At 45.4% G+C, this 14,721-nt stretch overlaps 1 protein-coding gene across 1 annotated transcript in view; it reads right to left on the bottom strand.

The window, feature by feature from the left end:
- Positions 1-14,721, bottom strand: part of LOC137617935 (protein FAM8A1) — a 48,746-nt gene that overhangs the window by 10,613 nt on the left and 23,412 nt on the right. The window contains exon 7 of the mRNA XM_068347877.1: positions 6,745-6,887. Coding sequence (XP_068203978.1) covers positions 6,745-6,887 — 143 coding nt within the window. The remainder of the gene's footprint in view (positions 1-6,744; positions 6,888-14,721) is intronic.

The raw sequence follows: 14,721 nt of genomic DNA, 5'->3' as shown, positions 1-14,721 counted from the left end.
ACTAAAGGACCTCATCACAACCTTTAACCTCGGCGCTTCTCAAGAAAGAATTGACCACCCGCCAAATCAACAAGGATGTGGAAGGCTTCTTAGCCGACCGTACAACCCATAAAAAGTATTCAAGAGAAAGGTTAAAAGGTTATGGGATTATGGGAATGTAGTGGCTGAGCCCTCGCCTACTACTGCATTCGTTGCTACGAATGGTCCCAGGGTGTAGCAGTACTCGTAAAGAGACTGGACATCTTTGAGATAGAATGATGCGAACACTGACTTGCTTCTCCAATAGGTTGCATCCATAATACTCTGCAGAGAATGGCTCTGTTTGAAGGCCACAGAAGTAGCCACAGCTCTCACTTCATGTGTCCTTACCTTCAGCAAAGCAAGGTCTTCTTCCTTCAGATGAGAATGTGTTTCTCTAATCAAAAGCCTGAATAGTAAGAAACTGAGTTCTTAGAACTTGGAAAAGAAGGTTTCTTGATAGCACACTATAAGGCTTCTGATAGTCCTCGTAAAGGTTAAGACCTTTTTAGAAAGTACCTAAGAGCTCTAACTGGGCAAAGTACTCTCTCCAGTTCATTCCCCACCAAGTTGGACAGGCTTGGGATCTCGAACGACTTAGGCCAAGGACGTGAAGGAAGCTCGTTTAGCAAAAACCGAGCTGCAAGGAACATGTAGCCGTTTCAGATGTGAAAACTATGATCCTGCTGAAGGCGTGGATCTCACTTACTCTTTTAGCTGTTGTCAAGCACACGAGGAAAAGAGTTTTTAACGTGAGGTCCTAAAAAGAGGCTGATTGGAGAGGTTCAAATCTTGATGACATAAGGAACCTTAGGACCACGTCTAGATTCCAGCCTGGAGTGGACAACCGACGTTCCTTTGAGGTCTCAAAAGACCTAGGGAGGTCCTGTAGATCTTTGTTGGTGGAAAGATCCAAGCCTCTGTGGCGGAAAACCGCTGCCAACATACTTCTGTAACCCTTGATCGTAGGAGCTGAAAGGGATCTTACTTTCCTTAGATATAACAGGAAGTCAGCAATCTGGGTTACAGTGGTACTGGTTGAGGAAACTGCATTGGTCTTGTACCAGCTACGGAAGACTTCCCCTTGAGACTGATAGATTCCGAGAGTGGATGTTCTCCTTGCTTTGGCAATCGCTCTGGCTGCCTCCTTCGAAAAGTCCCTAGCTCTTGAGAGTCTTTCGAAAGTCTGAAGGCAGTCAGACGAAGAGCGTGGAGGATTGGGTGTACCTTCTTTACGTGAGGTAGACGTAGAAGGTTCACTCCTAGAGGAAAAGTCCTGGGAATGTTGACCAGCCATTGCAGTACCTCTAAGAACCATTCTCTCGCGGGCCAGAGCGGAGCCAACCAACGTCAGCCGTGTCCCTTGCGAGAGGAGAACTTCTGAAGTACCCTGTTGACAATCTTGAACGGCGGGAATGCATACAGGTCGAGATGGAACCAATCCAGCAGAAAAGCAACCACGTGAACTGCTGCTGGGTCTGGAATCGGAGAACAATACAACAGGAGTCTCTAGGTTATCGAGGTAGCGAACAGATCTATGGTTGGCTGACCCCACAGGGCCCAAAGTCTGCTGCAAACATTCTTGTGAAGGGTCCACTCTGTGGGGATGATCTGACCCTTGCGGCTGAGGTGATCTGCCATGACATTCATACCGCCCTGAATGAACCTCGTTACCAGCGTGAGCTTTCGATCTTTAGACCAGATGAGGAGGTCCCTTGCGATCTAGAACAACTTCCACGAAAGAGTCCCTCCCTGCTTGAAGATGTAAGTCAGGGCTGTGGTGTTGTCAGAGTCCACCTCCACCACTTTGTTAAGCTGGAGGGACTTGAAGTTTATCAAGGCCAGAATAACCGCCAACAACTCCTTGCAATTGATGTGAAGTGTCCTTTGCTCCTGATTCCATGTTCCCAAGCATTCTTATCCGTCCAAAGTCGCACCCCAGCCCGTGTCTGATGCGTCCGAGAGGAGACGGCGGTCGGGTTTCTGAACAGCCAAAGGTAGACTTCCTTGAGAAGAAAGCTGTTCTTACACCACGCGAGAGAAGACCTTCTCTCTTCGGAAACAGGAACTGAGACCGTCTCTAGCGTCATGTCCTTTATCCAGTGAGCAGCTAGATGATACTGAAGGGGGGGGGGAGGTGGAGTCTCCCTAACACGATGAACAGGGCCAGCGATGAAAGTGTCCCTGTTAGACTCATCCACTACCTGACTGAGCATCGGATCCTTCTCAGCATGCTCTGGATGCATTCTAGGGCTTGGAAGAACCTTGGGGCCGACGGAAAAGCCCGAAAAGCTCGACTCTGAAGATCCATACCCAGGGAGACAATGGTCTGGGATGGGACGAGCTGAGACTCCTCAAAATTGACCAGGAGGCCCAGTTCCTTGGTCAGATCCATAGTCCATTTGAGAATCTCCAGACAGCGACGACTTGTGGGAGCTCTTAAAAGCCAGTCGTCTGACGGAGCCGGACACAAGATCATGGTACTGCTGCACAGTCTGTGAACTGTCAACCATGGGGAAGCGAGGAAGTACAGTGACAACCCGAAGCTGTCTAGACTGTCTGGGTCGTACAGACAACTCCTTATCGGGTTGCTAAGGTTGCCGTACTGCGTCACAACAAGTCACTCCTGCTGGTTGTTGAACGTCTTCCCAGTGACACACTGACTCCGTAAACAAAAAATCCTCTAACAAGGACTAAGTTTGGACTGCATGTCTTGCAACACAGCTCAAGGACTATGGGAGCAGGTGTGGTAACAGACGGGATTAGCGACTGAAGTGGGACCATTACCTTCCCTGGAAGCATGTTATGCTTAAATAAAAGTCCATAGGAGGCTACGCAGCTAAAGGCTCCTCTCCAAATGACAGAGTCCTCAAGGGAATATCAGAAGGAGGGAGAAAAGCACTTTCTTATCTACAGGGACCATATCCGAGAAAAGCTAAGTTCTCTCAGTGAGGGTTACACTGTGCAAACGCAGCAGACTAGAAGGCAACGTTAAGAAACTGCTTGACAGTCTAGTGAGTTGGCAACAACCAAAGATGTGTGACTGAGAAGCATGCGGTAAGGTATGCAGAGCCTGTTGTATGCAGAGCATGCTGTAAGCAGAGCATGCTGTATGCAGAGCATGCTGTATGTAGAGCATGCTGTAAGGTAAGCAGAGCGTGTTGCATGGCGTGTAACATTTCTCAGAAATTCCATGACCAGTGCTAGAGTGAGTAATATCGCATTACCGTCCATTGAAAGTGCACGTGCCGAGGGAATTGATTTAGACTGTTTTGTTGATGAATTTGATAGCCGGCATGATAATCGTAGAATTAAGCTACACTAAATGTACTATAATCTACTTCACCTCCGGAAAGGGAAACTCGCCCTGTTGGCAACACTGCATTACTACATGCATGCTTGCAAGGGGTTTAATATCAACATAATATTACCTTACATTCATAACTCATGATTTTTGCCATATTTTGCGATTTGTTAAAAATATATTGCAAGGAATACAAATATATTTTTTATATAAGTAATACAAATAACCTCCATTATCATAATGTTTGAAAATGGAGGTAAGGTATGCTGAACAGCAGAGTCAGAACGAGCTGGAACAACAATAGTTGTGGTTTCCTCTTCAAGACTCTGTTGAGGGAACACCTGAGGCTCAGTCTGCAAAGGCAGATCAAAAGAAGTAGCAGAAGGTAGGCGCATGGGTGGAGGAGGCTGACTCCTGGCATGAGTGGCTGAACTCAAGGGTTGCGCTTGCTGAGTGGTTGGCGGATGCGCAGTAGCAAGTTCCTGAGGAACGAGTTGAGGTTCCTGCGGTGTGAGCTGAGAGCGATGAGGTAGTGGCTGCGCAGAACGCAGTAAATGTCTCGCAAGTTGAGGCTCCTGAGGCGCAAGGCTAAGGTGTTGAGGTGCTTGCCTTGAGGAGGGTTGAGCTCGTTGCAGCGAGAGCTGAGGAGACTGACTCATGGATGGGAGAGGTTGTTGTACCTCAAGCGAGTGTTGCCTCACTGGTGGAACAGCAAGTGGAAGCGGAGGAAGAGAGGTATAAGCCTCCTGTTCCCATTGCTGAGGTTGCCTTAAGGAAGGCGGAGGGAGCTGCACACCACTGGAAACAGTAAACTCAGAACGTGGCTCAACATCGTACGCCTGGCAGGCAGTACTGCGGTCAGGCGGAGCGAGCGCAGGAGGAGGCGCAACCTTCTCAGCCTGACACTCACGCATCAAGACCGTAAGTTGTGACTGCATGGACTGCAGTAGAGTCAACTTGGGGTCGGCAGACACTAAGGTCTGCTGAGGTAAAGCCTTAACAGCAGAGATCTGTTGCGGAAGAACCTTACTCCTCTTAGGCGGAGTGCATTCAACTGATGACTGCGGCGAGTCAGAGCTAACCCAATGACTGCATCCGGGTTGTTGAACTCTAACTTCGTACGTCTGGCATAGGTCTGGACTTTACGTTTAAGAGGTCTTGAGACCTGAGACCAGCGTTTTCTCCCCGAAATTTCTTCTGCAGACGAGCAAAATAAGGGCTCAATCGTCTGCGGGTGGGAGTGACGGTCTCTGTAAGACACGCCCGCAACCACCGAGGATACTTCTGTGCGCCGATCAAGGCCTGCCGAACCCTTTTGCCCTTCGACATTGCTTCTCCCCTGGGCTTGGGAGCTTGCAAGAGGTCCCGGACTGGGAGGACGACTGGCACACACAGAAGTACCCTCACGCACAACACTGACACACTTTGCGCTAATCACTTATCACTTTGATTTTCTGTTTGCACTTATTTCACTGAACTCGAAACTTTAAGTGGTTTGTACCTGAAACACGCAATTCTATCCTTTCTCAAAAGTTAGTAATTGCGAAAACAGAATTACAATGTAACAGAAAAATCTAATGAAAGATAAATAATTCAGTGGCTGGAAAGAGACTAAACACTAGATCACTCTAGAAACGTTTACCTTCTTCCCCTAAAGAGACTAGGGAGAAGAGCAAAAACGATAACAACGTTACTCGCTTGAATGAAACGTTTATCCTCCTCTTTCTCCCTCCGTCTCTATCTCTCTCTCTCTCTCTCTTGACTTAGAACCTGAGAGAAGAGCCCAATCATATATATCGTTAAAACATATTATTGTTAAAGGAAAAAACTGAAATATTTCCCAAAATGAAAAGTTCCTTTATTAGAATTAAAACCATTAAGTTAAGAAAGAATGAACAAAACGCTAGACACGGTTACTCTTACTGCAACGTGACACCGTGTCCGTCTCTATCTCTCTCTCTCTCTCTCTCTTTCTATCGTAACGATAGAGCGCAAGTTGAACGTTCTGAACGTCAACAACTGCAGAGACAAAACAAAACGTTAGTTCAACTTTGAAAACAGTACGAGACTATCAAAGAAATTCTTTCAAAAACATTAAAATAGCATATGTTAACAGGTAAAACCGAAATGACGGGCTCAATGTTAATTAACTTCGGTACCAAGAAAAGACCGCCTACTATTAGGAAAGGTCGAATATAAACAAATATAAAAATTAATTTTAATAAGTTTATAATAAAAGTAAGTTAATCGAAGAGGCCTATAAAAGGCGGAGAGATATAAAATAAATCTATAACAAAACTAAGAAAGAGAGTCTATACTCTCTTAGACACCAACACTTCCGTCTAAGGGAAGGGTCGGCCATTTAAAGGTGAAAGAGAGTTCATACTCTCTTCGTCACCATAAAAAATAAATGAATTCCAAACGCTAGCTAAGCTAACATAGAAGTTTCCAGTATAGCGAATAGCTGCAAATTTAGAGAAATACTTCACCAAACCGTGAACAATACTCCAAAATCATAAGCGTATCCAAGAACGTCTAGCCGGAAGCACGACAGAGGAAAAAGTGAGGTGGCGACAACAACAAGTACTGTAGTACCTGGCCACAGGTGGCGCTTGTGAGTACACCCCCTTCTAGTATAGTGATAGCTGGCGTATCCCTCCCGTAGAATTCTGTCGGGCAACGGAGTTGACAGCTACATGATTATCGGGTAAGTTTAATATTGAAAAATTCATTTTCCATTTTGAGACTAAATTTTCTTGCAGGGTTATTGGAGTTATCTTACTTTGATTAGACCAAGTATTGCGTTCCTCAAATTCACCGTCTTACTGTATTTTATTTCAGTCTGAGCTCATGTCCACTCACTTATTTAAAGGGAAAAATCTTATAAGAATTTCTTTTAAACATGAAAGTATTTGGTGTTTTACCATTGATATAATGACAGCTACAGATACTGTACTTAATGATGTATTGGGATTTTAGCTGTCTCTTTTCATCTCATCAAATTCTACCATTTTTTTCCTGAGAAGGTAATTGGAAAAAACTGTAATTCAATGCATTAAATTGGTAATGCAACCTTGAATTGCCATAATTAAAAGTATGAGGCTGGAAAACAATGTATTTCCGGAATGAGCACGTTCCTTCATCATTCACAATTGAGTCCAAGAGTGATAAAGAGTACTTTTAGAACCAGTAGGGTGTTACCATTAGTCAACATTTCAAATTTTAATATTTTCAATCTGAATTTAATCATTATTATATAATATATGGCCATCATGTCTACCTAGAAATGCAACTAATGAAAAAAAAGCTACAGTACCTCTATAAACTTCTCAGTCTTTTATTTTACCCATTTCTCACAAAAAAGAAAAAAAATGGTTCTGTACATTGATAGAACCAAAAGTATTAGTACAGCAATTACTTACCCCAGATCAGATGCCGGGTATACAACCGCTTGCTCTGCTCCTGTAGGTGCTACCCATTCGCACCGCACAACTCGCAACCCAACTAGCTTTTTACCGGGTGTTGCTCCACCTGTTCCACCAGTCCCACGATGCAAACACAGGGCCTGTAAAATGTTATTTTTATTAGTAAAATAAATTTTTGAATATACTTACCCGATAATCATGTAGCTGTCAACTCCGTTGCCCGACAGAATTCTATGGAGGGATACGCCAGCTATCACAATACTAGAAGGGGGTGTATTTACCAGCGCCACCTGTGGCCAGGTACTCAAGTACTTCTTGTTGACACCTCCTCAATTATTCCTCGGTCCACTGGTTCTCTATGGGGAGGAAGGGAGGGTCGATTAAATCATGATTATCGGGTAAGTATATTCAAAAATTTATTTTACTAATAAAAATAACATTTTTCAATATTAAACTTACCCGATAATCATGTAGCTGATTCACACCCAGGGGGGTGGGTGAAAAACCAGTGTACAAGACTAAAGGATAGCTAAGTATCCCGTATTTCATATAATCAGTTATCCACAATAACAATGAAATAATAAGTACCTGGTAAGGAAGTCGACTTGAACCGTTACTCTGCTTTTAATAAGATCGTCTTCCTTACTGAGCGCAGCGTTCCTCTTGGGAGGCTGAATCAACTCAAAGGTGCTAAAGTATACAGGGCTGCAACCCATACTAAAGGACCTCATCACAACCTTTAACCTCGGCGCTTCTCAAGAAAGAATTGACCACCCGCCAAATCAACAAGGATGTGGAAGGCTTCTTAGCCGACCGTACAACCCATAAAAAGTATTCAAGAGAAAGGTTAAAAGGTTATGGGATTATGGAAATGTAGTGGCTGAGCCCTCGCCTACTACTGCATTCGTTGCTACGAATGGTCCCAGGGTGTAGCAGTACTCGTAAAGAGACTGGACATCTTTGAGATAGAATGATGCGAACACTGACTTGCTTCTCCAATAGGTTGCATCCATAACACTCTGCAGAGAATGGTTCTGTTTGAAGGCCACTGAAGTAGCCACAGCTCCCACTTCATGTGTCCTTACCTTCAGCAAAGCAAGGTCTTCTTCCTTCAGACGAGAATGTGTTTCTCTAATCAGAAGCCTGAATAGTAAGAAACTGAGTTCTTAGAACTTGGAAAAGAAGGTTTCTTGATAGCACACTATAAGGCTTCTGATTGTCCTTGTAAAGGTTAAGACCTTTTTAGATAGTACCTAAGAGCTCTAACTGGGCAAAGTACTCTTTTCAGATCATTCCCCACCAAGTTGGACAGGCTTGGGATCTCGAACGACTTAGGCCAAGGACGTGAAGGAAGCTCGTTTAGCAAAAACCGAGCTGCAAGGAACATGTAGCCGTTTCAGATGTGAAAACAATGATCCTGCTGAAGGCGTGGATCTCACTTACTCTTTTAGCTGTTGTCAAGCACACGAGGAAAAGAGTTTTTAATGTGAGGTCCTAAAAAGAGGCTGATTGGAGAGGTTCAAATCTTGATGACATAAGGAACCTTAGGACCACGTCTAGATTCCAGCCTGGAGTGGACAACCGACGTTCCTTTGAGGTCTCAAAAGACCTAGGGAGGTCCTGTAGATCTTTGTTGGTGGAAAGATCCAAGCCTCTGTGGCGGAAAACCGCTGCCAACATACTTCTGTAACCCTTGATCGTAGGAGCTGAAAGGGATCTTACTTTCCTTAGATATAACAGGAAGTCAGCAATCTGGGTTACAGTGGTACTGGTTGAGGAAACTGCATTGGTCTTGTACCAGCTACGGAAGACTTCCCCTTGAGACTGATAGATTCTGAGAGTGGATGTTCTCCTTGCTTTGACAATCGCTCTGGCTGCCTCCTTCGAAAAGCCCCTAGCTCTTGAGAGTCTTTCGAAAGTCTGAAGGCAGTCAGACGAAGAGCGTGGAGGATTGGGTGTACCTTCTTTACGTGAGGTAGACTTAGAAGGTTCACTCCTAGAGGAAGAGTCCTGGGAATGTCGACCAGCCATTGCAGTACCTCTAAGAACCATTCTCTCGCGGACCAGAGCGGAGCCAACCAACGTCAGCCGTGCCCCTTAGTGAGAGGAGAACTTCTGAAGTACTCTGTTGACAATCTTGAACGGCGGGAATGCATACAGGTCGAGATGGAACCAATCCAGCAGAAAAGCATCCACGTGAACTGCTGCTGGGTCTGGAATCGGAGAACAATACAACAGGAGTCTCTAGGTTATCGAGGTAGTGAACAGATCTATGGTTGGCTGACCCCACAGGGCCCAAAGTCTGTTGCAAACATTCTTGAGAAGGGTCCACTCTGTGGGGATGACCTGACCCTTCCGTCTGAGGTGATCTGCCATGACATTCATACCGCCCTGAATGAACCTCGTTACCAGTTAGTTTTCGATCTAAAGACCAGATGAGTAGGTCCCTTGCGATCTAGAACAACTTCCACGAAAGAGTCCCTCCCTGCTTGAAGATGTAAGCCAGGGCTGTGGTGTTGTCAGAGTCCACCTCCACCACTTTGTTAAGCTGGAGGGACTTGAGTTTATCAAGGCCAGAATAACCGCCAACAACTTCTTGCAAATGATGTGAAGTGTCCTTTGCTCCTGATTCCATGTTCCCGAGCATTCTTGTCCGTCCAAAGTCGCACCCCAGCCCGTGTCTGATGCGTCCGAGAGGAGACGGCGGTCGTGTTTCTGAACAGCCAAAGGTAGCCTTCCTGGAGAAGAAAGCTGTTCTTACACCACGCGAGAGAAGACCTCCTCTCTTCGGAAACAGGAACTGAGACCGTCTCTAGCGTCATGTCCTTTATCCAGTGAGCAGCTAGATGATACTGAAGGGAGGGGAGGTGGAGTCTCCCTAACACGATGAACAGGGCCAGCGATGAAAGTGTCCCTGTTAGACTTATCCACTACCTGACTGAGCATCGGTTCCTTCTCAGCATGCTCTGGATGCATTCTAGGGCTTGGAAGATCCTTGGGGCCGACGGAAAAGTCCGAAAAGCTCGACTCTGAAGATCCATACCCAAGGAGACAATGGTCTGGGATGGAACGAGCTGAGACTCCTCAAAATTGACCAGGAGGTCCAGTTCCTTGGTCAGATCCATAGTCCATTTGAAAATCTCCAGACAGCGACGACTTGTGGGAGCTCTTAAAAGCCAGTCGTCTGACGGAGCCGGACACAAGATCATGGTACTGCTGCACAGTCTGTGAACTGTCAATCATGGGCAAGCGAGGAAGTACAGTGACAACCCGAATCTGTCTAGACTGTCTGGGTCGTACAGACAACTCCTTAACGGGTTGCTGAGGTTGCCGCACTGCGTCACAACAAGTCACTTCTGTTGGTTGTTGAACGTCTTCCCCCGTGACACATTGACTCCGTAAACAAAAATTCCTCTAACAAGGACTAAGCTTGGACTGCATGTCATGCAACACAGCTCAAGGTCTATGGGAGCAGGTGTGGTAACAGACGGGATTAGCGACTGAAGTGGAACCATAACCTTCCCTGGAAGCATGTTATGCTTAAATAAAAGTCCATAAGAGGTTATGCAGCTAAAGGCTCCCTCCAAATGACAGAGTCCTCAAGGGAATATCAGAAGGAGGGAGAAAAGAACTTTCTCATCTACAGGGACCTTATCCTAGAAAAGCTAAGTTCTCTGAGTGAGGGTTCACTGGTGCAAAAGCAGCAGACTAGAAGGCAACGTTATGAAACTGCTTGACAGTCTAGTGAGTTGGCAACAACCCAAGATGTGTGACTGAGAAGCATGCGGTAAGGTATGCAGAGCATGATGTATGCAGAGTATGCTGTATGCAGAGCATGCTGTATGTAGAGCATGTTGTATGCAGAGCATGCTGAATGCAGAGCATGCTGTATGCAGAGCATGTTGTATGCAGAGCATGCTGAATGCAGAGCATGCTGTATGCTGAGCATGTAGAAAGCAGAGCCTGCTGTAAGCAGAGCCTGCTGTAAGGAAAGCAGAGCGTGTTTAACATTTCTCAGAAATTCCATGACCAGTGCTAGAGTGCTTTATGCATGCTTGCATGGGGTTTAAAAATCAACATAATGTTTACCTTACATTCATAACTCATGATTCATATTTTTGCCATGGTTTGAAAATGGAGGTATGCTGAACAGCAGAGTCAGAACGAGCTGGAACAACAATAGTTGTGGTTTCCTCTTCAAGACTCTGTTGAGGGAACACCTGAGGCTCAGTCTGCAAAGGCTGAATAAAAGACAAGCAGAAGGAAGGCGCATGGGTGGAGGAGGCTGACTCCTAGCATGAGTGGTTGAACCCAAGGATTGCGCTTGCTGAGCGGTTGGCGGAAGCGGAGTAGCAAGTTCCAGTTCCTGTGGTGTGAGCGGAGCGCGATGAGGAAGAGGCTGCGCAGAACAAGGTAAATGTCTCGCAAGCTGAGGCTCCTGAGGCGCAAGGCTAAGGTGTTGTGGTGCTTGCCTTGTGGAGGGTTGAGCTCGCTGCAGCGAGAGCTGAGGAGACTGACTCATGGACGGGAGAGGTTGTTGTACCTCAACCGAGTGTTGCATCACTGGTGGAGCAGCAAGTGGAGGCGGAGGAAGAGAGGTATAATCCTCCTGATCCCATTGTAAAGGTTGCCTTAAGGCTGAACACCACTGGGAACAGCAAACTCAGCACGTGGCTCAACATCGTACGCCTGGCAGGTGGTACTGCGATCAGGCGGAGCGAGCGTAGGCGGAGGGAGTGTAGGCGGAGGCGGAGGAGCAACACTCTCAGCCCGACACTCACGCATCAAGTCCGAAAGCTGTGCTTGCATGGACTGTAGTAGAGTCCACAACATCGTACGCCTGGCAGGTGGTACTGCGATCAGGCGGAGCGAGTGTAGGCGGAGGGAGTGTAGGCGGAGGCGGAGGAGCAACACTCTCAGCCCGACACTCACGCATCAAGTCCGAAAGCTGTGCTTGCATGGACTGTAGTAGAGTCCACAACATCGTACGCCTGGCAGGTGGTACTGCGATCAGGCGGAGCGAGTGTAGGCGGAGGGAGTGTAGGCGGAGGGAGTGTAGGCGGAGGCGGAGGAGCAACACTCTCAGCCCGACACTCACGCATCAAGTCCGAAAGCTGTGCTTGCATGGACTGTAGTAGAGTCCACAACATCGTACGCCTGGCAGGTGGTACTGCGATCAGGCGGAGCGAGCATAGGCGGAGGGAGTGTAGGCGGAGGCGGAGGCGCAACACTCTCAGCCCGACACTCACGCATCAAGTCCGAAAGCAGAGCTTGCATGGACTGTAGTAGAGTCCACTTGGGGTCGGCAGAAAACACAGTAGGCTGAGGTAAAGCCTTAACAGTCGAGCTCTGTTGTGGCAGAACCTTACTCCTCTTAGGCGGAGTGCATTCAACTGACTGAGGAGAGTCAGAGCTAACCCAATGACTGTGAACTCTAACTTCGTACGTCTGGCATAGGTCTGGACTTTACGTTTAAAAGGTCTTGAGACCTGAGACCAGCGTTTTCTCCCCTAAATTTCTTCTGCAGACGAGCAAAAGAAGGCCTCAATCGTCTGCGGGTGGGAGTGACGGTCTCGGTAAGACACGCCCACAACCACCGAGGATACTTCTGTGCGCCGATCAAGGCCTGCTGAACCCTTCTGCCCTTCGACATTGCTTCTCCCCTGGGCTTGGGAGCTTGCAAGAGGTCCCGGACTGGGAGGACGACTGGCGCGCACAAAAGTACCCTCACGCACAACACTGCTAATCACTTATCACTTTGATTTCTGTTTGCACTTATTTCACTGAACTCGAAACTTTAAGTGGTTTGTACCTGAAACACGCAATTCTATCCTTTCTCAAAAGTTAGTAATTGCGAAAACAGAATTACAATGAAACAGAAAAATCTAATGAAAGATAATTCAGTGGCTGGAAAGAGACTAAACACTAGATCACTCTAGAAACGTTTAGTTTCTTCCCCTAAAGAGACTAGGGAGAAGAGCGAAAACGATAAAGACGTTACTCGTACGCCTGGCAGGCTTGAATGAAACGTTTATCCTCTTTCTCCCTACGTCTCTATCTCTCTCTCTCTCTCTCTCTCTCTCTTGACTTAGAACCTGAGAGAAGAGCCCAATCATATATATCGTTAAAACATATTATTGTTAAAGGAAAAAACTGAAAAGTTCCTTTATTAGGATCAAAACCATTAAGTTAAGAAAGAATGAACAAAACGCTAGACACGGTTACTCTTACTGCAACGTGAAACCGTGAACATTCTTTCTCTATCGTAACGATAGAGTGCAAGTTGAACGTTCTGAACGTCAACAACTGCAGAGACAAAACAAAACGTTAGTTCAACTTTGAAAACAGTACGAGACTATCAAAGAAATTCTTTCAAACTCTGTGGCGGAAATAGCATAATATGTTAACAGGTAAAACCGAAATGACGGGCTCAAGTTTAATTAACTTCGGTACCAAGAAAAGACCGCCTACTATTAGGAAGGTCGAATATAAACAAATATAAAAATTAATTTTAATAAGTTTATAATAAAAGGAAGTTAATCGAAGAGGCCTCTAAGAGGCGGAGAGATATAAAATAAATTTATAACTTTTGTTAAGCAAAATTAAGAAAGAGAGTCTATACTCTCTTAGACACCAACACTTCCGTCTAAGGGAAGGGTCGGCCATTGAAAGGTGAACGAGAGTTCATACTCTCTTCGTCACTATAAATAATCAAATTAATTCCAAAAGCTAACTAAGCTAATATAGAAGTTTCCAGTAAAGCGACAGCCGAAATCAAAGAGAAATACTTCACCAAAGTCGTGAAAATACTCCAAGAACATAAGCGTATCCCAGAACGTCTTGCCGGAAGCACGACAGAGGAATAATTGAGGAGGTGTCAACAAGAAGTACTTGAGTACCTGGCCACAGGTGGCGCTGGTAAATACACCCCCTTCTAGTATTGTGATAGCTGGCGTATCCCTCCATAGAATTCTGTCGGGCAACGGAGTTGACAGCTACATGATTATCGGGTAAGTTTAATATTGAAAAGTTTAGTTTCTTCCCCTAAAGAGACTAGGGAGAAGAGCAAAAACGATAACGACGTTACTCGTACGCCTGGCAGGCTTGAATGAAACGTTTATCCTCCTCTTTCTCCCTCCGTCTCTATCTCTCTCTCTCTCTCTCTCTCTCTAGACTTAGAACCTGAGAGAAGAGCCCAATCATATATATCGTTAAAACATATTATTGTTAAAGGAAAAAACTGAAATATTTCCCAAAATGAAAAGTTCCTTTATTAGGATCAAAACCATTAAGTTAAGAAAGAATGAACAAAACGCTAGACACGGTTACTCTTATTGCAACGTGAAACCGTGAACATTCTTTCTCTATCGTAACGATAGAGTGCAAGTTGAACGTTCTGAACGTCAACAACTGCAGAGACAAAACAAAACGTTAGTTCAACTTTGAAAACAGTACGAGACTATCAAAGAAATTCTTTCAAACTCTGTGGCGGAAATAGCATAATATGTTAACAGGTAAAACCGAAATGACGGGCTCAATGTTAATTAACTTCGGTACCAAGAAAAGACCGCCTACTATTAGGAAGGTCGAATATAAACAAATATAAAAATTAATTTTAATAAGTTTATAATAAAAGGAAGTTAATCGAAGAGGCCTATAAGAGGCGGAGAGATATAAAATAAATCTATAACTTTTGTTAAGCAAAATTAAGAAAGAGAGTCTATACTCTCTTAGACACCAACACTTCCGTCTAAGGGAAGGGTCGGCCATTGAAAAGTGAACGAGAGTTCATACTCTCTTCGTCACCATAATTAATCAAATTAATTCCAAAAGCTAACTAAGCTAATATAGAAGTTTCCAGTAAAGCGACAGCCGAAATCAAAGAGAAATACTTCACCAAAGTCGTGAAAATACTCCAAGAACATAAGCGTATCCCAGAACGTCTTGCCGGAAGCACGACAGAGGAATAATTGA

The sequence above is a fragment of the Palaemon carinicauda genome, chromosome 24 (genome assembly GCF_036898095.1).
Source record: "Palaemon carinicauda isolate YSFRI2023 chromosome 24, ASM3689809v2, whole genome shotgun sequence".
Classification (NCBI taxonomy): Eukaryota; Metazoa; Arthropoda; class Malacostraca; order Decapoda; family Palaemonidae; genus Palaemon; species Palaemon carinicauda.
This window is presented reverse-complemented; position numbering and strand designations above follow the sequence as displayed.